The sequence below is a fragment of the Passer domesticus genome, chromosome 12, assembly GCF_036417665.1.
Source record: "Passer domesticus isolate bPasDom1 chromosome 12, bPasDom1.hap1, whole genome shotgun sequence".
Classification (NCBI taxonomy): Eukaryota; Metazoa; Chordata; class Aves; order Passeriformes; family Passeridae; genus Passer; species Passer domesticus.
This window is the reverse complement of record NC_087485.1, coordinates 12,079,199-12,104,769: the sequence shown is the minus strand read 5'-3', so window position 1 is coordinate 12,104,769 and position 25,571 is coordinate 12,079,199. Positions and strand designations below refer to the sequence as shown.

Below are 25,571 nucleotides of genomic sequence, written 5' to 3'. Positions count from 1 at the left end.
TTGTGCAATTTTGCTTTAATGTGAATAATCAGAAGAATTTCACAAGAGTTTCTTATTCTTTTCACACAAAGGTCACTGAAGAAACAAGCAAAATACTACAGGAGCTGGGATACTCATGTGAATGTAGGGGACTCATTAATGTCAAAGGCAAGGGAGAACTGAGGACTTACTTTGTTTGCACTGAGACAGCCAAATTCCAAGGCATGGGACTGAACTGAGGCTACAATGGAGTTAATCAAAATAGACTTAGATCTGCCTCCCTTCTGTGAAGACGTAGAATTTCCCTCCTTATGTGAAGGACTTTATTCTAAAAACATGTATATACTGTTCTTATCTCTTCTACATCTCAAGATGAGAGATTTTTTTTTTTAAATAAAGAAGAATTCTGAGAAGTTCCTAGAAGATATACAAATGTCAGTCTGAAAAAGACTACTTTTTCCTGAAGTAATTTGAGGATTTACCTGGAACTGCCATGAGGCATTCTCAGTTAGTTGCTTTCCTTACCTGCACTGGGAGTCTTAACAGCTCTGGTGGTAGCCGGTGTGGAGGCACTGTAGAACTCCTTCCCATGCTAAAACATTCATTGCCTGCTTGACACACAGCTGCTTACAGTATTGTGTTTGTCCTGACACGCGTGCTGAAACTGAGGGCACTGCATATCCTGCTTCAATGCTGAACAGACTGCACAGCAGAGGACAGCTGAATGATGGGAAGAGGAATGCAAGGCAACTCAAGTGTGTCACATGTTAACTGTGCTGAGCTCTTTTGGGAAGAAACCTGAATTGCACAGTATGGGGTCACTTCAGCACCCTCGCCTCCTCCACAGCAGTACCCTGTGTTATGCAGATGTTTTCATGACCAAGAGCTGGTCAGAAATAACTTTAATCTAGTTCAGCGTGTTTACATTATATTACATGTTCTCCGTTGTATTTCTCTGTAATTAGTATCTGTATGTGCATTTTGTTCTGTCATGGTAAATCTTAAATTTTTTACTTTATATTTCAAAAAGTACAAGTGATGGTGAGGAGCACAGGGATCAGGCTCTGGCAGCAGCTGGTGTTGCTGATCCCAGCAGGAATTCTGATTCTGTGCTGTGTTCTTGAGGGCACTTAAGGAAGAAAAAAAAATCTGTTCTGAATTGCTGGGAAGTTGAAGAACAGAATTACTAAAATAGTATTAGAAACAGTAGCAGATACTGTATAAACAGAACTGTGTCTGTGGTGGTTTTTTTTTTTTCTGTTCTTATTTCTACAGTTTGACTAGCCACTGGCTGGTTACTATGCCTTTCAAAGGCAGTGCAGTTTTTTTCATGAACTGGGTTTGAAGGTTACAAAAGGACGTATGGAAAAAATATGTTCATAATTAAATGTTTCAGCAGAGCCCCAAATACTGGAAAGAGGAGTAGAGCATTCATAAGATCATTGTGGACATGGTGTAAATTAGTTTTATTACTAAGGTTTTTAAGCTGTTAAGTGTCCTTTGCTAATTTCCACATTGGCATTTTTTACTTACTGCAATCTCTGAATTTATTTGCCGTTGGTGCAGATGACAGTAGTTTGTAAGGCTAGCATCTTGTGCCCTGTTCTGCCCCTTACTAAGGATGGGTTCCCCCTTTCCCCATATACCACGTTAGGGCTGGACAGCACAGTCATTAGTGAGTACAACACCTATTTGGTTGAGCCTTACTCCTCCACAAACAGCATTTCCTAATGCTTCTGGGTTTACTACCAGCCCATCCTGGACAGGTGTTCAAGCAGTCCTGTGCTTCACTGCCGCTTTCTAATTACTGTGTAATTTCTTTAGAAGAGGAAGTGACTATATTTCAAGACAGGAACAAACATAAATATTGTCCAACTGTGGATTAAAAATTGTACTTGTAGTCTTTGTCAATTTTGTAGATCAAATCTGTGTGTGTAGTAGGTCTCCAAGAGAAAACAGCATGTAAGAAAACCTGAATTTGAGGTGGTAAGTTCATGGGCTCTGCTGAAGAAGAAGTGACATACTCGCTGTTGTGTTAGTGAAGTCAGTGTTGTAGTTGAATAAACCTTCAAACAGCTTTTGCTACTCTTGTATGTTGTGTATTTGTAGTTACAGGTGCTCAGCAAGCATTTCTTTAGAGATATTTATTGTTTTACAGGACCATGCATGTGTCAAAGGCTCCTTTCAGCAGTCTTTGATGTCATGTTAGGTAAAGTGACCATTTGTCTCATGAATCTATTTTGAAAAGTGCATTATGCCTATAAATAGAGCTGGCTCTGAAGTGCTTCTGTTCACAGAACTAGTAGATTGTAGATGTAAGTTATCAATGAAAGAACATTTGCTGTCTGTAACAGCATTTGAAATGCTTTTGTTTACATGATGTTGCCTGTCAGGCTGGTAACTTATTTGGGTGTAACTTCAACTCAACCTCATTTGCAGAAATGGCAGGAAGAGCTGCAGCTTCCAAAGGGGGAAGGAGTTGGGTTTGGTTGCAGGTTTAAAAAGAATGCTCACTTGGTGTGCTGTGCACAGCCTTCTTGGGGAAGTTAGAAACTGTGTGTAATGAAAAAGAGGATGACTAATTTCTCACCAGAACTGGAACTGTATGAGAGCTATATTCAACCACAGAATAAGTTCAACTTAACAAGCAACTGTATTGAAATAATTGTTTTCAGCAGTCCTTCTGAGATTGAACTGTGAAACTTAACATTGAAGAAACAATCTTGTTGGAAAAATCTTCCTTGCAGCATTATTTTTTTTTCTTAAATGGAAAAAATGGCACTGTATCTAATTTGAAGAGCTAATAACATCTGGAACTAGGAATCTGGTTTAAAGAACAAACTTTGTTTTTACTATGAAATAAAAAGCTTATTGAAACATGTCTGGTTTTGCAATTATTTTGATGGAGATACCCATGAAAAGGAGGTATATTTTTTATAGTGCTGCAGACTTAACGGAACTGTTTTTACTCATAAACTAAACTTGGTATTTATCTTTTTAAAAAATGTTGCCAGTAGAAAATGCTTAGAGTGACATCCACGTGTTCAACAGCTGATGAGAAATACTTCTGTCACTGGCAGCCACCTCTTGCCCCATCTAGAAGGTGAGTGATGGGCAATAAGATGCTATGGAAGGAGCCAGTAAGGATTTGGCTGGCACATTTGCCCTGAATCTTGTCTTTTTCTTGTGGCATGAAAATGATTTATATAGTAATGGAAGAATTCATTCCCTGGAGTAATAATTCCACTGCGATTACCTAGAACTGAAAAAACTCCAGTGTGACTATTAATTCTTCTGGGACAAATGAAACTACTGGAGAAAAACCCAGGCTGACAGTTAAAAATTTTGCTATGTATTTTAGTAATTGTGAAATCTTTGTGCAGCATTTTCAGAGGAAGGAAGGAAGAGAGGAAGAAAAAATTATGTTGGCCAGAAGAGTGAGAGGAGAGAGTGGAATTCACAATGCTGTTTGGCCTGTAAGTTACCTCTTAGTTCAGTTCCCTGCCACTGCACACATCAGCAATGGCTGGAACCCTACAGCTCGTTCCTCTTGACTCCAGGGTTATACTGGAATCAGGGATTTAAAAAAGCAACATTTAAAAACAATGAAGGATGCCTATGGTAGAAGCCAGGTGCAGCACTGTGTGATGGTGTGAGGGCAAATGGGGAGCACAGGGAAAGCCTGCTTGGGCGTGCCACTGGCTGCACCTGCACCCAGGCCATGCTCCAGTTCTCTGTGCCTGAGGGCTGTGCTGGTCCTCTGCACCTTTGGTGAACAGGGAACTGTCTTAACGGGAGAAGGCTTTCTGACAAACAAGCCTAGAAGCATTACCCAGGCAGTATCTGCTAATATCTCTGCATAATATGAAGAACTGCCTGAGTGTCTGAGACGACTGTACCACAACCATAGGGTACTTGCACTTGCTGACAATGTTGGTCATGGGTCTGAGCTTGCCCTCCACTTTTAAGATACTCTAAGTACACAGCAAGGTTTCTCTAAGAGGAGATCAATCCACACTCAAAGTGTCACAAAGCTGAGCTTTTGTTAATTCATCACACTGCATCAGTTTTGTATAAAAAGTTTATTTCTCTTCCTCATGTCCATGAAAGTTGCACAGTAATTTTAAAAAGGGGGAGTTGCATGTTCAAACACTAATGATGTTTGCACTAACCAGACTCAGAGACAAGTCTCTACATTGCTTCTAGAAACTTTTGGTTGAGTCCCTACACCATATATAGGCACATTTTCATTATGCTCTGACTTTTCCAGACACTTGGTAATTTAGGAAAACTTAAATGCGGCAGAGGAGCTTAAAAATATTAGAGAATGCAAAAAGAATAATTTAGTGCATTTACATAGCAGAAGTAACTAATACAAACCCTTCAAAAGCCATCAGCTCCAAAATTTAATAAACAAAAGTAGTTTAACACACAAGAAACACACATGGTGAATGCACCTGAAGGACTTTTACCTGGTTCTTAAACAGAATCAAACAAACAGCTGTAAGCTGAACACAATCTTCAGCTTGTAACTGCACCACACTCATTTTCAGAGACAGTGATGGTCTTTTTAGGTTCTTCAAAGTCTGAAAGTTTACAACAGACAGCAAGTTACTGACCACAAAATGCTCAAGTGAAGACATGCATATACAGCAGAGCATGCCTCAGGTCATTTGCTATTTATGCAGACAGTCCTGTGTTAGCTGTTTGCTCTTCAACAGTCCCAGAAAATCCTATGTTTCATTTGGTTCTGTTGCAAAGCCTCTGTGTAATGTTATGGAAAAGAAAAGACTCAATAATTTTGAAATTTCTTGAGCTGTTTCCTTAAAAAACAGGAATGAGTTCCTGAATTAATCCTGCTCTTTCAGTTATTTAATGAAGACTTTCGTAAGCCACAGATTGACTAAATTTGTTGTGTGAATTATGTTTTATGAGAGGAAATTCTTCCTGCCCTACCCTAATTCTGGGTGCTCTTTTGCTGTGCATGTTACAAATGGGGGAGGACAGGGTCTGGCACTGAGACTCCACTGTCCAGACTCCCTAATCCAGCAAAAACAGCCGCTGCTTTTGGCTGGATAGGGTAAGTTGAACTCACTGTCAAGTTCCAAAGCATGACAGCTTGCCAAACTAAGCAAAAGGCCTGCACAGCCAAAAACCTGGAGAAGAAGGAATCACGATGTACTCACTTTAGCAAGTGAGGAATTTTAACTCCTCTCTTGCAACCTCACGCAAAATGGAAAAATCAAAATTAAATGAATTACTGAGATTTAAAATCTGGCAGTGCTGTAAGATGGATTGTAAAGTAACCATGTAGCTGAACCAAAGTTCCATACACACAAAAGATTCATTTTGGACTGAGACCAAAGGCAGCAACTTTCCATTTGAAACAGAATTTAAAAAGGAGAGAAGAAATGAAAATTGGAACCACACTACTGCAAAGTTTTACCACAAGCCAGTCTAAGGATTTGCAGATGTGGTTTTGTTCCAGTTGAACAGATGCTACAAGATGTTTTCATATACTCACCCTCTGTCAAATCTACCCAGCTGTCTTCTGTCTCAGGTAGAGGGACCGAGATTCCCATTGCTTTCCGGATTCCGTAGGTACTGACAATGTCACCTGGAGTCACTTGCTGGGCAAGTTCTTTCAGGTTATTGGTTACTCTCTCCGCTGGAAAAGATAAGAGGATGTGTTTATATGCTATATATAGACACCAAACTGCTGAATCACCCTGCAAACAGTTCACTTATTTAGTACAAAGGCAACTATGTTAAAGAATATTTCTAGAACAGAAGAGCTGTCTTGTGCTGTGTGCAGCCACAAGGACATCCTGGGAACCAAGAAACAAAGTAAGAGGAACAGGAGGAATGAACAGCTGCTGCCCAAGGCCTGCTGCCATCAGGAAACACCAGAAGTTAAAGAGTAAGTTAATGAAACTTGGGCCACACATGCAGCAGCTGGGAGAGGGCTGATGGCACCCACACAGCACTGGTGTTAGTAATAGCTGGATTTTGGGATTCAGCACAAAGCTTCGGATATAAAGAGAGACTGTTCTTGTTGCTACAAATGTGGTTTTCCCTCAAGAAGGAAGCCATAAGTAGTGAACCATAAAAAAGATAGTATTTGCTCTGGTTTAGACTTGATGTGGTACTGACTTGGTCATATTACTTCAGTAATGGGGAATTTATCTAATCACATCAATGTGGTTTAGTTTAGACCACGAATAGTCTTGCACAAGTCAGTTTTACTTGCCAAACAGGCACCCTGCACACAGTCATATCTTAGAGGGCTGCCATTAACAAAAGCTGCGTAGTTGATCTGTGAGACAAGCAGGTTTGCTCAAATAACTAAAGAATGTATGACTGGTATTAATTAGTGTAACTCAACAGACTGATCACCAGATCCATCCTGGACCAAAGCTGGCCTTGCAATAATGACTTGGTAATTACTTAAGCAGACCTGTTCAAAGACACTGCAAAACTCATGGAGTTATTGCTATTTGGCTATTGTCTGCCCCCATGGCACACAGAAGCTTTAATCAGTTCTAGGGACATTTAGGAATAAAGAGAAAATACTTGTAAATTACTATTCAAGAGTTTCATCTGGCTTTACATGCAAAGAAGTTTAAGTTACTCCTCTAGGCCTAACAGAGCATATAATCTACACTATAGCCCTTGGGATTATTTTTTTAATTGGAGTTGATACCAGTTGGGACTTCATCAATTCTGCAAGAATGATCAGAAAAAAGTGTGTTTACCCAAGTGCATTTCTCTGTAAGATGGACCCAGAAGACAAATCATATTAGGGGGTGGTTTTGTACTCAGTCGTTCATTTTGAGCGTCCTGGAGTTCTCTGAGCAGCTTTGTTGTTTCATCAAGTTTCCTCTGGAAGATTTCAGCCTCTGTTTAAAGCAAAAAAGAAAGTCCTGACTAGTAAGATTTAAGTCTATTTACTTACTTTATGATACAAAATATTGTAAGGGACTGAGAAACTAAAGGACTTACAGATGTGTATCAGAACTTTTACTGCCACAAAAACTCACCCTCAGAATCAAACTCTTCTATAGGCATGCCAAAGTTTGTAACTGCTTTCAGAGCTGTAAGTCTGTCGCTATTAGCAGCCTCCAACCTGGCAGCAATATCAATTTCCATACTCTGAAAAAAAACGCCAGCAAGTAATAATGTAAATAATACTTAGCTCAGCCTTGGAACAACAAAATTGTCTGGGGAAGATCAGAACGCAAAGGTAAGGTTAGCCTGCTCTACAAAAGTAAGTGAACATACAGAGGGAAAGCTGAAAAGACACCCTGTATAACCTACTGTTCTACAGTTATTGTTTACTCATTCTATTTCATATGCAAATAGAAACCAGCATCTGCCAAAATCATTGGGGATATACACAAACAATGTGGTAACTTAAGACCAACATCCTAATTAAACAGCAGTTTAAGAATTCCTTCAGCTCACCTAAAGGGGATTTTATCAAAGATCTCAGGCCAAAATTCAAAAGGAATCTGGGCACTGGCTGCAGATGAAGAAATGCTTCAGGAGAGCACCCCTGGCCTTAGAAGTGCTTTCTCTAATTGAGCAAAGTTTGGGTGGAATGATTTGACATCTATAATGTATTGCCTATAAGGGCACAAAGTGAGAACTTCTCAAAGACTGCTACATATTGTGTGGCATCTTACATTGACATTACAATTTCATGTTAAATGAAACCACATTAAAATAGAAACAAAGCTGTAGTTCTGAACAACCACAAACAAAAATACATAAGCATTTTCTTCCAGTTCTCTTAACATATAGTTAAGACTTAATTTTTTGGAGTACCTTAATCTCCTCATGCCTACTAAAGGACACCATTTTCACAAGATTTACAGCTTGTCAAAGTCTCAGTGTTGCTGTACAGCCCTGAAAGTTTTAGGCCGTTTTATAACTGTGAGCTTGGACAGGTTGGTTGGAGAAGTTAGTTAATAAAGAAAAATTTTACCTTTACATCTTTCATTGCATCACTTCTTTCCTGTGGGCCTTCAGCTTCCTCACATGGCTGAATAAAGAAAGGATTTTTAAAGAAAGCATTAAAATTACTCTTTTAAATTCAAAGTAAAATCTTACAAGATGCCATATTCTAGGTAAGTATGCAACATCATAATGTGCTTTCACTGTAAAGCAAATTATAATGCAGCTATTTTTTAGAGTCTTTCTTGGGGTACTAATGTTTACTGAAATACACTTTTTCAGCTCAGGTTTTATTTGTCTTTGCAAAGTTCACAGTGATGTCACATCAGACACTGATGTGCAGGAAGAAGAGGAAGGGTGGTTATTAGAGGCTGAAATGTTTTCTGTTTCTGTATGCAATTGTATTTCTCTTAATACCGCCCAGAGTAAGAGGCCAGACCCTGACAGTCAGGGCCACTACTGGGTACAAGAAAAGAGCTAAATGTGGAATGCTGAGGAAAGGTGTGAGCTGAGGCAAAAAGGTCCATGGACTATTTCTAGTATTAATTTAGGTAATATTTGACCCATTAAGGCTACAATCTGTTTATTTCAATAGCTGGCATTGATTTGAAACTCGAAGCAAGACTTTTAGTTAACAGAAACTGTTCTGAGGAGATTCTCAAATAATTCTTGGATTGTCAATTAAGGTTATCCAATGAGACTCTTTGATTCTAGTTATGTTTAGCATGGACAGGACTGGAATTTCCTAAGAATTTAAAGTGACTGCTCAGTATTTTTGCATAGCACATGTGTGAGTTTAAAAGCATGGTACCAAGTAAATGGAAAAATTACATATTAATTCACCTGAACTAAACAGTGGCAGCTAGGAATGTGATAACATTTTCATGGAAAAAAAAAGTCTGTCAATGATTACCTCAATTTTAAACAACTACTTATTGGTCTTGAAACAGGAGTTAGTGATAATGGGAATGGGATAATGGACAAAGAATGGGTAATTCTATTCTATGTACAATATATTAATGTTCACTAATTAACAATATAATAATTGCTTTCCAGAAAATCCTGCTACTGAAGGCAAAGATCAGTCTTTACTTTCCAATTCTATCAATTGAAAGGAAGCCCATCAATAGGATCAGCATAATCTTTTTCTTGCTTTAGAGCTTGTGTGTTAAGACCAAAGGCCAGATAGGACACAAATCCACCCTTACCATTTCTAGCTCTCTGAGAGCTCTAGAATGTCCTCCTTTAGTCAGAACATCCAGCAAACTATCAGCCATTAGGAGAGGATAATCCTGGGATTTCATAAAAAAATCTTGAATACTGAAAGAATAAAGATAGTTCAGGTAACTACTTTCATATCAAACATTTAATGTAAAAATGTTACGTAAGGTCAAACCAATATGTACAGCACAGAAAACACAAGAAATAGCACAATATCTGATCCAAATGGATTTAATCATGCCTGCCTTCTGCAGCTGAGGAATCCATTCTGAATGGGACACTGGAACACTTGGAAAAGTGTAGTGTCTGAGGCAGCTGCATCAACACGAAAGCAAACTTGCACAGGCCCTTCACATTTACACTGTACTAAAGTATTCCTCCCTTTCCCAAAAATTTGTATCACTGTGCCTGTTCCTTGTGACACTCTCATAAAACAAAAGAGCTTTGAAATTTTTACAATCAAGAATAACAGACCAACAGAATTATTTTTACAAAGCTCTATCTCATTCAAGGCAGTAATTAATGTGAAAAAAACTCCACCAGTTTCTATAAACATTTGTACAACTCAAAATTCTTCTGGCTTTGAACATGAGTCCTTAAGTTATAAATACACCTAAGTTTAGACAGTGTGTGTACTCCTAGGAATCAGCAGCGTCACAATTCTTCCTCTAATTTTACTTTAGAGGCAGGTTCTTCTACTGAAGTATTTGTTTCTTACACAAACCAACCCCTGTGAGCTGTAAAGACAGCGGGGCCATCACTCCACAGCAAAGCCAGCCCATCCTGCAGAGCTTCACATAACTGCCTGTCCATGGGAGCTGTGCTGTGCATCCTGCCTGCTGGATTACCTGGAAGATCCTTGATTAGAGTCTTCCCCATAAGTTGAGTAGATTAGGTCAGAATCTTCTTTGCTTATGTTGGCAAATGTCGAATCATATGTTGGTGCATAGGAACTGAAGGGTCCGTAATTCAAGTATGTCACTAATGAATAACAACAGCACTAATTATTACCCTGCTTTGGATGCTTCAGATAGAAATGAGAAGGGGCTCTAAAACAACCCCCAAGAAGAAACTTTAAAGGAATGTATTTCTTAAGGTGAAAACAAGTCTTCACAGAACACCATCTGTTCACAATGTAACAATATTTAGTAAGATCTAAATCAAATGCATTTGTATTTGCAAATATGTCATTAACACCACTGTGTGCCTAGCACTACATGAAGAGTCTGATGCTGGAAAAAGGTTCTCAGGCTCACCCCTGCTCTTTTAAAGCCACCAAAATCGTTTCTCTCCTCAGAGTAGATAAAAAAGTAAATAACTTGCCCCTTTTCTGTGTGTAACTTAAGCAGGACTCTGTGATGTGCTGTTTAATTGTCTAATTGATATAAAGAATCATAGAATGGTTTGGGTTGGGAGGGACCTTAAAGATCATCTAGTTCCAATCCCTGGGCTGTAAAGGGGGAAAAGGGGAGAATGGGACAAACCATGTGATCAGTGCAAATTACCAAACACCCAGTGCAAAAACAACAACTAAATGCAACACCCTGCCATGGGCAAGGATGCCTAATAATGTGCTTTTCCTTTAGAAATTGTTAGTTCCACATTTGTGTGCTAGTAACAAGATACACTTTGTTTATATAAGAAGAAGGATTTGTATTCTTTAAAAAAAATCAGCACTTACCTGGAGTAACCTTATTTCTTTTGTCTTCTTTGAACCCCTGTAATGTATTGACTCCTGACTGAAGCCTTCCTGCTGTCATTCCCAGCTTCACAGGGCAGTAACCTGGTTCTGCAATAGGACATATCAAAATACAGAGAAGGCATAGGAAGATGACTAAACTCATTTAGTCATACTCACAGCTAAGAACTCAAATAGGACATGGCTCTCAAAGTGTGCTTTCCTATCCAAATGCTTCATGCTAATGATCTGGGACCCAGACAGTTCCCAATTCTAAAACATCTTGTGACCTTCTGGGTCAGCAGACACTGCACTCTGTACATGGACCAGAAAAGAGGATCCAAAGAAATTCTCCAGCAGCAAAAGTGTTATTTTGCAGCTTCCACAAACAGCTGACACAAATCAGAGAAGCAACAGCACTGAGGGCTCCCACCAGCTGCTGCTAACAACAGCCACAGCTGAGGCCCATCTACGTGATCCCTCAGCTGCAGCTTTTCCAATCCAGATCTTTATCAGACTGGAAAGAGGCATTCAGTTCTTGGCCAGGATTTGCTCATCTGCTCCTGCAAAGCTGCCAGGTACGTGGAAGTCACTTGTTACCTGAACCATGCCAACTTACCTCCTGCAGCGAGGTCAACGGGATTAAGAAGGCCCAGAGTTGTTGTACCATCTGGTTTTCTTCTTTCAAATTCACACTGAAATAAGATTAGACTATTTTAATTTGCACAGTACTTGAAATTCCTGGTCCTTAAACTAACAAAAATATTTAATGAAACTGTCCTATCTGCAGGAATAAGAACGGAAATCAGTCACTCAGAATCGAGTGCTGCTCTAAATTTTTACTTTCACTAGATAATTTTATTATTGGTATAGGCACAAAGAATTAAGATATTATAATAAATATTAATATTTCTGCAGAGGCCAAGTGACAAAAAATGTAGAAAATTAAACAGGCATAGTACTACCAATCTGAGTTTCTTCTCCTGTAATATTAATAACCTTTGATCAGGTATGTGTCTGTTTCAGAACTATGAGATTTTGCAGGTCAGATTTATTTTCTTGAGCTTTCTACTATTCATCCTTTTCTATTACTTTATTGAAAATTTTAGCTCAACTTGCTCTGCTGATGAAATTCAGCATGCATTCAAATAGCACCTTTTTTTTTAATATTATGATGTTACATAGATGATCAATGGTGTAAGCTGCAGTAAAAAGAGATATGAGGTTTCAGCTGGTATAAGAGGCCAAGGAAACCTGATTTATGGAAAAGGGAAAGGAGCTACCAAAGCCCCCAGAGCTTACCTGGCTGTTTGCAAGGCGCCTGGTTAACTTCCCTCCGGACTCCTTAACAATCCGATCAATCTGCTCCTGCTCCCTTTCCAAGCTAGTGCTTCGTAACTTGTCTTCAAGCAGCTCTTTATCCTTCCTGTGAATGTACCCACACAACTTAGGGACTAGCTGGACACCAACTGGCTAAATAACACAACAGGACACTGTGACAATAGTCTTAGCCTACTCTGTACCTGGTTTTGTAGACAAAACAAGTAACAACAAAAAGAGTGCTATTGAATACGACTGTATGCAACACAGCTGGGGAAGGCATGTGACAAAGGTTTACACCAGTAAACTTTTACAGTTAATAACTGCAAAGGTCTCCCACAAAACTAAGATACTCTTCATTTTAGTATCCAGCATTTACCTACCTAAATATTTACCATCTTCATATCTGGTATTTCTAGAGATGAATAGCTATTTCAGAAAGTACACTTTCTGTAGCTAGGTAGCTGTATGTTTCAAATACAACTACTATGTAAACAAACAAAAAGAAATCAAAATTGGCTATGTAGCTTTTTGTACCAAAATGTTTAAAAGCACATGTTTGCAAACCTGCAAAACTACAGTGTCTGTGAAAAGGACACTAAACCAGAAAATAATTGCAGATGAACAGTACATGGTTACCTACACTCAAAAATGATTGTATCATAAACGGTTCTAAACTTATTTGGTTTTAGTAGATAAGGATGCTTTATGTAAGTGTAAAATGTCTAAGCAGTACCAGAGAGAAACCCACATCCACTGGACCCTAAGTCATCTTGTTTCTGTAGCATTTAAAAGGTGTATCCTACAATGACTCAGACAATACTTCACTTTTTGTGCTCCTTGCTAGGTGTTTTGAATGCTTTGGTGTCACCATCCACAGGTTCTCCTCTGTCTTTCCCAGGACCATTTTCCTCTTCTCCAGTTTGCTGCAGTTCTGTCTTGTCCTTCTGCTTCCTTGTCTTCTGTAGGTCAGCCATGAATTCTATACTTTGTTTCAGGCTCTGAATTCTCTCCTGAATAACATGAAAATCCTTTTATTTGCTGCTTCAATGAATCTTTTTGTAACCTACCCATAGAGACTAATTTTATCGGAGTTCTTTCCTTCTTACACTAGCAAACACAAACAGAGTCTAGAAGGTGAAATACTAAATTCAACTGTTTCTACAATGACTTATCTGGCAGCATTACTAAAACAATGTACTATTTATATTCCAATATACAAGCATTTGACAAATACCAAGCAAGGTTTTATTAATTTTCAAGAGATCCCTGTAAAGGGGATAAACAGGGATCAAAAAAAAAAAAGCAGCAGTATACTTTTTAATATTTTGGTTGGTGTTTTTTGTTACCTGGCTAAGTATCTTCATCCCTGAGTGCAGCAGTTTTTTTGCAGCTTTGTAGTAAACGGTGTCTGGTTTGTTGTAAATCATTGCATTATTACACATCAGTTTGAAGTTATCCTGTTCAAGTAAGAATAATTTTGGAATGAAAGTTAATTTTCCAGTGTACTATACTGATATTCTTGTTGCAAATGGAGTGTCTTGAGCTTCAGGTAAAAAAAAAAAAATTAGACAAATACTTTTAATGAATGAATTTAAGAAATCTATTAAAAATGTAAACAGGGATAAGTATGTAACTCTGTTTTAAGACTTGAATTTATCAACCCAAGAAACATCCTTGAAACACTCTAAAGTGTACTATTTATAGTTTTTAAAGTTTTAAGGGAAGCCCTCTTAGCTACAACTACCCACCTCCTGGCCAATCAGGAGGCATTAAAACAAAGTGAAGCAACATAACAAAGACAAAGAAAAGCTGCAGTGCAAAGTTAAATTATTACAAAGTTAAATTAGCCCAATGATTTAGTTACAATGAAGAAATGTATGCTTGTTTGAAATTCAAGTGAGCTAGAAACTGCACTTCTATGCTCACTGTAGCCTCTACAGGTGAATATATTTTATCACATTCTCATTTATTTACAAAGTTAAAATTAAAAACTAACCAGAATCAGCTGTTACAACAGGGAATGCTCTTCTAAGTTTTGGAAATCTAAAGAAGAATGTGTAAGAAAATACAACCAATACTATTAATTAACATCTACCTAATTGTTAATTACACACAAATTACACCTCACAGGCCCTCATCTAGCACAGTAAAGAACTGGAGTATTTCTGATGAAGAAAACAAAACAAAACTAGGTCCCACATCTTTTGAAAGTTTAAGGAGGCTTTCAAACCAGGCCCTTGAATCCATTAGGAACACCACAGCCCCAGGACATGTGGCTGCTGTCGACAGGACCAAGCTCACAGTGCCTTCACTCCTTGATCTCCATGACCAGACTAGCCTGGGAAAAGTAAGAGATCTAAAACAGGCTGAAGGACAAACTGACAGACTCCATGCAATCCTGCACAAACCTGAAACCATCTGCATCTTTTTGAGGTGCACACTGACAAACCAGAAGTGTTTTCTCTTTTACAGGCAGAACTTACTTGCCCACAAAAATTCAAGAAGAAACATTTCTTGAGGCAGAAGTACTGATTCATTTTGGCATCTTTCTATTCCCATAAAATACTAGCCTTCAAGTCAGTTGAGCACAATACATCTCTGTAGTCAAAACAAAATTCAAAACATTACCTTTAATTCTTCTATGGACTGGTACCCATTGTTCTTGATCTTCTCTTTCATGGTACTGAAATCCATCGGGTTTTTAATGATCATGGAATAGCCAGGGGCAATAAAGTCAGTCACAGGAAATGAAAAGAAAGAACTTGGATCCTTTCTGTTAAGAAAGGAAAGATGTTTTTTTACGTTTCAACTTATAACAAAGAACATACTGAGCTTGGAATTAAATAGAAAGGAAATAACTAAGCTGAAAAGAAATCAGAACTATAAAGAGAGAAATAGCTTGTGTCAGCATAATCTTTCCCTTTCAAGGTTGAAAAGATCTCATATGCAAACCCATGTACCAAAAAAGTACTACAAATGTATTTCAGAAGTTCTTTCTATATTTTGATAATTATCTGTGTTCCCCAGAAGATGAAAAAAACCCTGAATTTTTTAAAAGGTTTTACATTTTAACAAAGGCATTTTACACCATATTAGAAATAATTAAAAAATAGAAGACATATACAGAATATAAGAATATTCTTGTCATTTCTCTCTTACTCTGAAATTATCAGAAGGGAAGAAACAGGATTCAAAATCAAAGTGCTGCTTTTTGTATGCACAGAAAGGGGGCCAAAACGAACACAGGCATCTTTTGATAGTTTAAGTTTCTTGAAACTGACACGACACCTAGGTCTTGAAAATTTACAGGCAAGAGAAAACTTGCAAACAAAGTTTCAAGCTCAGTAGTCTGGTGAGACAGCTAAAGGGAAAGATCTTTCAACCACTCTTGCACAAGATGCAGATACTCTTAAAGTCAAGAAAGATTATCTTAAATGAGAGACTACTTGAAAGAACTGCAGACTTGATGGTTTTAACCAAAGACATGTGGTTAGTAAAACAGTAAGAGAACATGGTTGAAGTTTTCAAGTGCAAACTTCCTTTTCACAATAAATAATGCTAAAATAGGAGAACTCAAGGTAAAAGAAACTTTGGTAAATTAATTACAATCTCTTGTGCTTTCCTTTCAAAAGCTTCCTCTAAAGAAAGCATCACGATATTGGAAAACTTTTCTGGTTTTGAAAGCTTTTTAAAACTACAATGAACTTGAGTGTGGAGGTGTTCACAAGAAGCCTAAGCTGAAGAGAAGTTCAAAGTACACTTTCCTAAACTAGCACTTAAATTCCCAAGATAGGCCTCTTAGCAATATATTTACCAATAATATTTTCACTGAGCTTTGTGTGTGCCCCTTCCCTTACTGGATGTTATTTTCACTTCAGCTCTGCAAGCCTGTAGCACAGACATTACCTCTGCAGCTGCCTCATGAGTTGATTCAGAGCTTCCTGAAGTGGGGTCTGCTCCACCTCTAGAGCAAAAACAAGGAGAGGGGGAGAAACAGTGTGAGGCACAACTGACTGCACTTCCAAGATATTACAAATCAACCAAACAAAACTGATGCACCCTGAGAATTCGGTGTAAAGGAAAGAATACCATGGCAAACCCCACAATCCCTACTACTTTTCTCATTGCCCTTACTTGACATTCTGCTCACTCTGACAGAAGTACCAGACACCACTCTGCAAAGCAAGTGTACAGCAACCTAATTCCAAACTTTGTACAGTATGGAGAAAAACAGATGGCACAAAATGCCAAGTCACTTGCTACAGAAACAAAGAACAATAAAACATGAGTCAATTACAGAAAACATGAATTAGCAAAAGAAATGTCTTTGTTCCCTACCCTCCTGCTTGGATAAAGAGCTCGTCAGTGGTTTCTCTGGTGACAATTCCATTCTGACGGGGGTCTGACATTTCATTTCCTGCTCTCCCTCACTGTCTCCATGGTCTCGATCTCGTTTCTTTTTATCCTCCTGGAAAGATTGTTATGGAAATGTAAAAGCACCTGCAAACCCTGCATTATTAATGTACATAATGATCTCTAGATTTTTCAAAACGTATTCACAAAGTTTAGAAAATAAGAATAGTTTGTAAGTGCTTAAAAATTCTGTATTCTTTATGTACTGTCTCCATCTGCTGGACACTGAAATAATTCAGCCACACAATGCAATGTATCACTGAATTAGTTGTTTAGAAAATGTGACAGCTAGCTGGTGCGTATCCTTTACAAATGAGATAGGAATGCCTCACACACCGAGGCTGAACATACTCCAGCTTAAGGATACAAGTTACAGCCATATCTGCTGACCTTCTGATGTGAAACCTAGAGAAAGTCCAAACATTTTTTTTTGCTATAATGCAGTAGCATGAACACATACCTTAACTTTTCTCCTTCGTTTCTCCTTTTCTTCGCCAGGAACTTGTTTTTCTCCTTTCTTCCTCTTTTTCCTTTTTCTGTCTTTGTGTTTTTCATGTTCAGATTTGTCTTCGTAGAGGCTGGAATCAAGTCCAGCATTTCCAGTGGAAAGCTCAGCAACTTCATTTCCTCCAACTTTCAGCACCAGCTTCAATGGCTTTTCTACGTATTCTTAAACCAGCAGAGAAACAGACTCTGAGTACCAGACAAAACACACTCCCGCCCTCAGTAACCCGCGCGATCGCTCCTCTTCCTCACGGCACCATTTCCTCATGTCCAGTCCCTGCCGCTGCGTCTCCCCGCGCAGAGCCGAGCCCCCCGCCCATCGGCCGGGCCCGGCTCCCCGCACCTCAGCCCGGAGCGTTCAAACCTGCCCGGCGCCGGGCCCGCCGGGGCGGGGCGGCCGCCGCTGGGGGCTCCGGGGCCCGCGTCCGCTCCGGGCCGCGCTGCCCGGCGGCCTCTGCCCGCCCACCCCCGCAGGGACCCACCCTCGTAGGGATGTTTGTCCGACTTGTGCTTCTTGTGCTTCTTCCCCATGGCCCCGGCGCGGCCCGCCCGGGACAGGCCGCGCTGCTGAGGCGGAGCCGGCCCGGCCCGCAGCGGGCGATGCCGGCCGCAGCGCCCCCTGGCGCTCCGGAGGTCTGGCGCAGGCGCAGCTGTGCACAGGCGGGCGCGCGGCGGGATCGGGAGCCGCCGTCCCCGAGCCGCGAGCCGCGCTCCGGCATTTCCCCTCGCGAGCAGCGCCCTCCGCTCCCCGGGCAGCGCCGCCTCTCCAGAGCCCTCGCGGCATCCTACCGAATCATAGAATGTTCAGGGCTGGAAGAGACCTTTAAAATCATCCAGTCCCGCTGTCAAACCAGCACTACCCCTAAACCACATCACCCTGAGCCAGATCCACGCACCCCTTAAACACCTCTAGGGATGGTGACTCCACCACCTCCCTGGGCAGCCTGTTCCAAGGCCACATCACCCGAATAGTGATCTTTTTTTTTTTTTAATATCTAATCTGATCTCGCCGGTCCTAGGCCAGCCCGCAGCCTTCCGCGCCCTCTCCCCTCACGCAGCCGGCAGCAGCTCCTCGCTGCTCCCGCGGCGGTGCCCCCCGCTGCCGGCCTGAGGCGGGCCGGGCCCGCGTCCTGCCCCTCCTATCCCACCTTGGGAAGTGCCGCCCTTCAGAGATTCCGGCAGGATTCACGGAGTCACAGAGTCCCTGAGGCTGGAAAGGACCTCTGCGGCCAGAGTCACTCCTGTGACCGGTCACCACCGTGCCAACAGACGCTGGCACTGAGGGTCATGTCCAGTCTGTCCCTAAACACCCCCAGGGACGGTGACTCCACCACCCGCGTACCCAGCCCGAGTCCCGCTGTGTCGGCAGAACCCGGTGCCACAGAATGTCCCCCTGTGTGCGCCAGGGGCCGATGGTGACAGCAGCGGGCGGGGGCTGTGGCAGTCTGTCCTTCTGACAGCAGAGTTTACTCTGCTCCCGGCTGGATGCCAAGGGGCTTGCGAGGTTTGCCGGCGATGTGCCACGACCTGGCTGCCGCTGCCGGCCCGGCGAGAGCTCCGGCTGGCCACAGACCCTCGGCCCGGGACAAAGGCTTGTTGTTCCGGAGTGTGAGCACCTGGGCCTAAATTTGTTCCAGTGAGAAGGGCAGAGGATGCGTCCACCCGAGGAAGGGCTGGCAAAGGTGTGCCGAGTCTGTCGCCATCCCAGGGACGTGTCTCTCCTGTGCCCTGGCAAACAGCAGTGACGGCTGTGCCTGTCCTGCACAGGCTGGGACAGGCTCTGCCTTGCTGAGTGCCTAAACCTGCTCACTAGTTTTGAAAGGAGATGCTTTACAATCAGGTAAAACTCTAAGGAAAGTAGGTATATGGTCCATTACTGGTAAAAAATAAGAAATTATGTTCTCCTAGAAATGCTGAGAGCCGCCCATTTGCCTTGCATGAGAGTGTTCCTAAAGCAAGCAACTGGTTTTCAAAATTAAATGCAACGCTGATTGTATAGTCTTTCAAAGTTAATAGTGTATTTGTTGCTATTGCTTAAGCTGCAGCCATTGCTGTTTCAACAGCACTGTGTAGGTATTGTTTTCTGCCAAGACCTCTTCAATAGTGCATCTTGAAATTTCAGTACTCTGAAGTCTGGAGTGCAAAAATAAACTGTTCCTATTTCAAAAGAGAAGCTTTAATTTATTCCCACACAATAGTCCTGTAAGTACTCCTCAAGTTTGTTGACTCATAAGTGATGTTTTATAGCCAAAAAGTAAAAAAAAAGTTGTTATTAGAAATTTATGATATGTATGGCTGTACAGTGATACAAGGTTTATTTTGAGAGGTTGTGAAGATCGAGAAAAATCTCTAGTCTGTTGTCCATTCAGGCAGTGGGAGTGTAATCAGATGTGACAGCTTTGTTTTGCATTTTGCTGGTTACATTACTGTCATTTGGTATCCTACTCAGAGAATTGTGTGGGTGGTGCTCTGGAATAAACCACAGCTTTCCTGCTTGATCTTACTCCAGTAGTTTGAAATTCAGTTATAATGGACACGGTTGTTTTTCTAATTCACATCTGGATCCTTTAAAACTCTTATTGCATATGCAGTGAATGTTCTTAAGCATACTTTAGTGAGAGGTAGAGGGCTTTTGCTTGGGATATGGCCACATGTAGAAAATACAAGACTAGTAAATATTTAAAGGACATGTTTTATAGAATGAAAAAATGTTGCTATATCCTCTGTTCCCACAAGAAAATTGGCAGACTTTCTAAGGTTTTTCTTTCAGATGTCATATGGTAAGATCATTTGTTCAATTGTTATTCTGAAATTTCCTGACTAATCTTGTCCTAAATTTAATAAAATCTCAGAGAATTACACACAAGCGAGGAATGTGAGATCTGGCCAATACTGAGAGCTTCTAGCTGTGTCCTTCAATAGCATCCTCCGGGTCAGAGAAGGATATTTCTGAACAGTTAGTGCTCACACACACCTAGAACAGACACTGGCTTTGCCATCCCTGTCTCTAGCTCTGCTTTCCCATTAGAAGATCAGTATTTCTGGTTGCTCCAAACCCCTCACAGCCTAGCTGGGCATAGAGTCTGAAACAACATTTGTAAGCCCATGAAGAGTTATCACTGTTAGATACTAGAAAGGTAAGGTCTCATTCTTGTTGATTGTGCAGAGTTAGTAACTTCAATTCATTGCATATTTTCTGAGGGTCATGTTCTTAATCTCTGCCACGTTTCTAAAGCAACTAGCACTTAAGAGTGAGAGACAATGTTTGTTCTTATCACTGTGAGCCACTAACAGAGAAAATGTTTGAAAATAGATCATTGAGTCATGAATGGTTTGGGTTGGAAAGGACCTTAAAGACCACCTAATTCCAGCCCCTCTGCCATGGACAGGGACACCTGTCAGTAGACCAGGTTACTCAGAGCTCCATCCAGCCCAGCCTTCAACACTTCCAGGATGTCCAAGTGCTTTCACATATACCTTTTCCATCTTGTAAAGAAATTTTATTGAGACCCATGGAAAGCATAAGATCATATTAGTGTTTGTCATTTAGCTAGACATCAAATACCAAAATTATTTAAATTGATAATGTGGGGGTTTTTTTGTGTTCCCCCCCCCCAAAAAAAAAAAGGAAGAATGCAAATAAGCAGGGTTGTTTGTGGGTTTGTCTTTGCTCAGTGATGTATAGGATAGGCATTATAATTTAGTCTGTTAACAGAGATATAAAAAGCTTAGTGAAACCTTGTTCCTTAATCACTGCTTCAGGAGGAAGAGGCAGATCCTGGTAACAGCAGAAAGGTGCAGAGGCTGCTGCAAGGCACAGGAGGAGAGGGTGCCAGAGTCCTTGGGAGCAGGATTCTGTGAATGTCAAGCATATAGAAACCTGGGATGCTAAAGTCTCTGGGAGGTTTTCATAAGTGGGTTTGGTTTATAGTCATGGAAACGTTAGAATAAAATTTTTGTGACAGACATTAATTTTAAACAAGTTTTTTACCCCAACACACCTTTCTGAAAATATCTGAACACATGTGGCACAAGTAAAGAATGCTGTCAATATTTTATTGATTGTTGAGTTATTCATATGACTTTTAAATCAGTTACTCATTATCTGAAAATGTGATCAATATGAATATTTTCTTGATTCTGTGAGTATTAAAGGGACATTGTCATTTTCCTTGTCCTGACAAAATCCACTGTGACAGATGAATTTTTTTCCCTTAATTTGAATAAAGTCTCATCATTATGATGCATTTTCTCTTTTTTCAGTTTAGCACTGAAAGTGTCTAATTCATATATTCATGAAAATAGGCAATTATCTGTTTCTACCCCAAGATCCTTATGACTGTAATAAACTTTAAATTAAGGTTGTAATTCAGTCATAGGGATGATTATATTATTGCCCATAAAGCATTCACATGGATCATGCTCTAAGATCTCTGTGTGTGTATATTTGTACAAATCTGTGTTTTGTAAATATCTTTCCTGTGACCTTGCCCAAATCCTGCCGGCACCTCTTTTAATAACTCTTTTGAAGTGATTTTGTGCACCTGAAGAAATACCTTGTTGCACACCTCTGAATTAAAATAGCAAAAATTTTGCTAGACATGCATGAAATTGCATGAAATTTAAACATTTATGACCTTGGTTCTTGGCTGCTATTGCTGCACAGGTAGGGAAAATTAAACAGGATTCAGCTGGATCCTCATGAGAGGGGATTGATGGACAAATGGGATTTATCCATCATCCCTGCTTTTCCCTAGTCAGCTGGAGGATATGGAGCCACTAGATTTTATATATATATATATAGTCAAAATATGGAGTGGATTTCCAGATAAAACCACACCATCTGGTAGCAGCATAAGGCTGGGTGTTGGAATTGAGGATGAAAAGTTTGAACTCTAGGTTGAACTGATGGGTCCTTTGAAATGTAACCAAATTTACTCATGATTCCAAGCCAGGTCCCATTGCCCTCATTCATGTGTCTTGTCCTGCTTGTTTCAAATACATGAAAGATTTGCTTGTTCAATCAAGATATTACCAGCCAGTTCTGAACTTCCTTGGTTCTCATACTTGGCCAAACTTTAAAGTCCTAAACATTTGTTTTCCCTATGTATATTAATTACTCTTGTCATGTTTTAAATTGAGTAAAATATCTGAAAATGTCTGTGCTTATGGCAGGCACATCACAATTCTCCATTAGGTATAGGTATTACCCAAATAATGTGGAGAGAAACCTTTTCCTAAAAAGTTTAAATGCTGTAAGAGGAAAAACGATGATGAACTTTGTACTTGTATTAAATTTGCACTTGTAAGCTATAATAGGAGAAAGTTTAAAACAAGTGTCTAGCTGAATGTCTTAGATGATACTCCAGTTAATTTTTTTTGTTTAGGTAGCAAGTCATCTTTTTAAATTAAATTCTGTTTTGTGTAGTGGTGTCTCTAGAGAAAACACATTGAACAAAAATAAGAGCATTATGCCACTTGGTGGTGTAATATGCAAAGGAAAAGCAACTTACATTCAAGAGAAGGAAATTTACATAATAGACAATTTATGTTTGCTTATTATCTGGTTAAGCACAGTACAAGACATTACATGAATGGTTACTTTTTAAAGACTTTTAATTTCATGCAAGTAGTCAAGCAGATTTTGTAGGATAAATTCTGGGTTTAGCTCAGCTCTTTCTGATGGTGTTTGCATTCAAGCTATTAGTGATCTGTTAGTTGGTTCAGAAATCCTGATACAGTTGTCTGTGGGAAATGTATAATTTAAAAATGGAGAGGGGAACATGGGATCTGCAGCGTCCCCCCCCCCCACTGTGTAACAGCTTTGGTTTTCATCTGCTGGAGTCTGGTGTCCTTCACCCACATTGCCAACAGGTGCAGCAGCTCCTCCCCAGGTGTTTGTGTTTTGTGCACTGGCTGAGGAGCTGTGGCATTGCAGTGCTTTGGGGATGGCTTGAGCTGCGCAGGCTGTGACCAGAGGCAATGGCCACCAGGAGCCCTGTGCACATGCAGGTGAAACACGTGGACACTTGTGCAGGGAGCACCAAAGGGGGGGTGATGTGTGCAAGGGTGTGCTGGTGGGGCCTATTTATACGTCTCCATGCAACAAGAAGAATTAAAGGTCCAGCCTTCTGTCACCTTTAGTTTAAACTTCTTTGAGGAAGGTGTTTGAGCTCAGCAGGATTGGCGGAACAGTGTGTGCAGACACTAATACTGCATGCACTGGTGTTCATGTGAAGGGAGAAAAATGAACTTAAAGGAATCAGTATAATGCAACTGCAAATTCTAGCAGAAGTAAAAAGTTTCTGTGCTAAATGGCGTCCACTAAGGAATGTCAAATGTTAGTCAAACTGTTGTTCTGAACCAGTAATCAGAATTTTCTTTTCTAAGGGAAATAAAAAATGAGGGAAAAAGGAAGAAGTTTCCATTCCCGTTTGACAGAAACATCAAACTAACAGTTAAGTTTCATTTTCAGATTGAGGAAGGAAAAAATAAATATGTTTTGACTGGTATTTGTCTTGAGTTTGGTTTGGCTTTTTATTCTACAACCTAGAAAAAAATAAAAATTGAGAACAACTTCAGCTTGGGCTGAATAAACTGAAGATTTGATGTAGCTTTCTCCTTGATGACTCTACCATATTTAGGTACTAAAAGAAGTAGCAGTAGTAGTTAAGTAGTAGTAGTTGCTCATGGTAAGAACAAGCAACCAGCATAGTCCCAGGAGGTACCAACATACCTGGGACCTTGTCCTGGTTGTGCTACATTTCCCTGGCAATCCAGAACGTGAGACCTTCACATGTGGTCTGTAAGGAGGGGCTGACTCTTTAAATTCGTGCAGGCTGTTCTCTGGTGCTTCAGAAGACAGACAACACCAGTGATGGTTATCTGCTGCTTGTAATGCTTGTTCTTAAGGATAATGACATCTTGGATCATATTCTCCTGGAATACCTTCTGCACTCCACAAAGTTTTGCATAAATTAGAGCTGGAATATTTTTAACTTTCCAACCACAAGCCAGGTGGCAGATAATTGATCTTCTTATGTTACACACACTGTCTCTTGAAACTTCCCCGTGGTACTGACACCCAAAGATGTAGAGTGGATGGGAACTTAGAATTTGTAACATGCTTCTGTAGCTCCTGTGATATGCAGTACAATTTTGCTCTCTAAGTGAAAGCTTGGAGGAGAGCAGCATAAAAATGTACTGTAAGGTCACTTGACCATTTAGATTACTGATTATATGTAATCAAAAGAATATTATTTCAATATCCAGATGTTTAGGACCTGGTGCAAACCATAAATCTCTTAGAAATTACTAAGAACTTTTGGTTTAAGCTTCTGTGTTTTTTTTTTTTTTTGTGTGGTTTTTTTTGTGGTTTTTTTGTGTTGTTTTGTTCTAAACCCATGTAGTAGAATACAGTCTTTAGAAAAGATTGGCTCAGGTCAAAAAGTGACCATTGCGAGAAAATGAAAATTGTGAGAGATTTGCCTGGCTCAGTTGATTAACTAAAACTCTGAAGCAATTTTAGTTCTTTCAAAGTCTCTGTGAATAACTAGCCTGATGTGGAGTAAGAGGGGAGGTGGATGTAGTCTGTGAGGAACAAAATGCCTCCACTGTAGCCTAATTATGTTCCTGTTTGTTATACTGCACTTCAATTGAGAGGGTTTGCTGAAAAAAATGTATGAAATGACAGCTATGTGATAATTTTTTTCACCTTTAAAGAAAAACCCCTCATTTGCTTAAAGGGAGATGGGGAAGGAGTTTAAGGGTTTAAGCATGGAACTGTTCAGATGGAGTCTGTTTGGTTAGACCAAAATTCCTTATGTCATTACTCATTAATGTTGTTGTAGCAAGGGTTTATGCATGAGTGTCTGAGAAGAACTGGGTGTGATCAATTCAAAATGGCCTTGTCAGACTGCATGAAGTATTTGCTCTGAGATCTATATGGAAATGCATGTTTTATAATTTATTCTGACAGGGTATTCACGTTGCTGCTTTAAGTATTTCTCCAGATCTATTCACAGTAGATGATCAATTAGTGCTTTACTTGTTCTTTCTATTAATTTAAAACATAGCAATAACAATATGGCCACTTCTTGTAGGACTTTTGTGTATGCTGTGAAATGAAATCAATCAGGTCAGTGATCTGTGTGGTTCTGTCACCAGCAGGTTCTTAGAGAGCTGCAGTGCCTTCCTTCTCCCCACTCTGGTGGAAGGTCAACTGAACCTCAGCCCTCTGGAGGCCCCAGGGCAAGAATCAGAATCTGATCCTGGAACTGGAATGGATTTTTAGTAGGTTTTTGTGAACTCTTCTTTCCTTTCTGTGGTCATTGTGTCTCCAAAGGAGACTACAAATTCTAAAAATTGCTTGACATTTTATGGAAATTTACACAGAGTTGCATTAAGCAATTTAAATGTGTGGTGACATGGTCAGGTCTGGATGTTACATGCCAGTGTTGGGCATTTATTTCTTGAAGGACTTTGTCTTGCATGCTGA

General features: G+C 40.1%; 3 protein-coding genes and 1 long non-coding RNA gene across 21 annotated transcripts in view; 3 read left to right on the top strand and 1 right to left on the bottom strand.

The window, feature by feature from the left end:
* The window catches only part of ADCY7 (adenylate cyclase 7), a 58,264-nt gene extending 55,404 nt beyond the window's left edge, over positions 1–2,860 (top strand). For all 15 annotated transcript variants that reach the window (XM_064386319.1, XM_064386333.1, XM_064386322.1 and 12 more), the window contains one exon: positions 72–2,860. In XM_064386319.1, coding sequence (XP_064242389.1) covers positions 72–218 — 147 coding nt within the window. In that variant the 3' untranslated portion in view covers positions 219–2,860. The remainder of the gene's footprint in view (positions 1–71) is intronic.
* A 1,186-nt stretch (positions 2,861–4,046) lies between these two features.
* Positions 4,047–17,692, bottom strand: BRD7 (bromodomain containing 7). Its single transcript, XM_064386337.1, has 17 exons — positions 17,557–17,692; positions 17,031–17,239; positions 16,496–16,625; positions 16,064–16,121; positions 14,786–14,930; positions 13,504–13,614; positions 12,983–13,167; positions 12,137–12,260; positions 11,454–11,529; positions 10,838–10,945; positions 10,005–10,137; positions 9,144–9,255; positions 7,967–8,023; positions 7,020–7,131; positions 6,735–6,878; positions 5,504–5,647; positions 4,047–4,565 (listed from the first exon to the last, which is right to left on the bottom strand). Exons 1-17 carry the CDS (start codon positions 17,603–17,605, stop codon positions 4,501–4,503), a joined length of 1,962 nt encoding a protein of 653 aa, XP_064242407.1. The 5' UTR covers positions 17,606–17,692; the 3' UTR covers positions 4,047–4,500.
* Positions 10,133–17,180, top strand: LOC135279182 (uncharacterized). Its single transcript, XR_010346482.1, has 2 exons — positions 10,133–11,412; positions 14,288–17,180. It is a non-coding gene; the product is annotated as an uncharacterized LOC135279182 (long non-coding RNA).
* Positions 17,693–18,770: 1,078 nt separating the features above from the next.
* NKD1 (NKD inhibitor of WNT signaling pathway 1) overlaps positions 18,771–25,571 on the top strand; it is a 271,038-nt gene continuing 264,237 nt past the window's right edge. For 3 of the 4 annotated variants that reach the window (XM_064386407.1, XM_064386410.1, XM_064386409.1), the window contains exon 1: positions 25,241–25,370. The gene's annotated coding sequence lies outside the window, so the exon portion shown is untranslated. Of the gene's footprint in view, positions 18,915–25,240; positions 25,371–25,571 lie in introns of those variants that run through there. The other variant, XM_064386408.1, reaches the window with a different exon arrangement.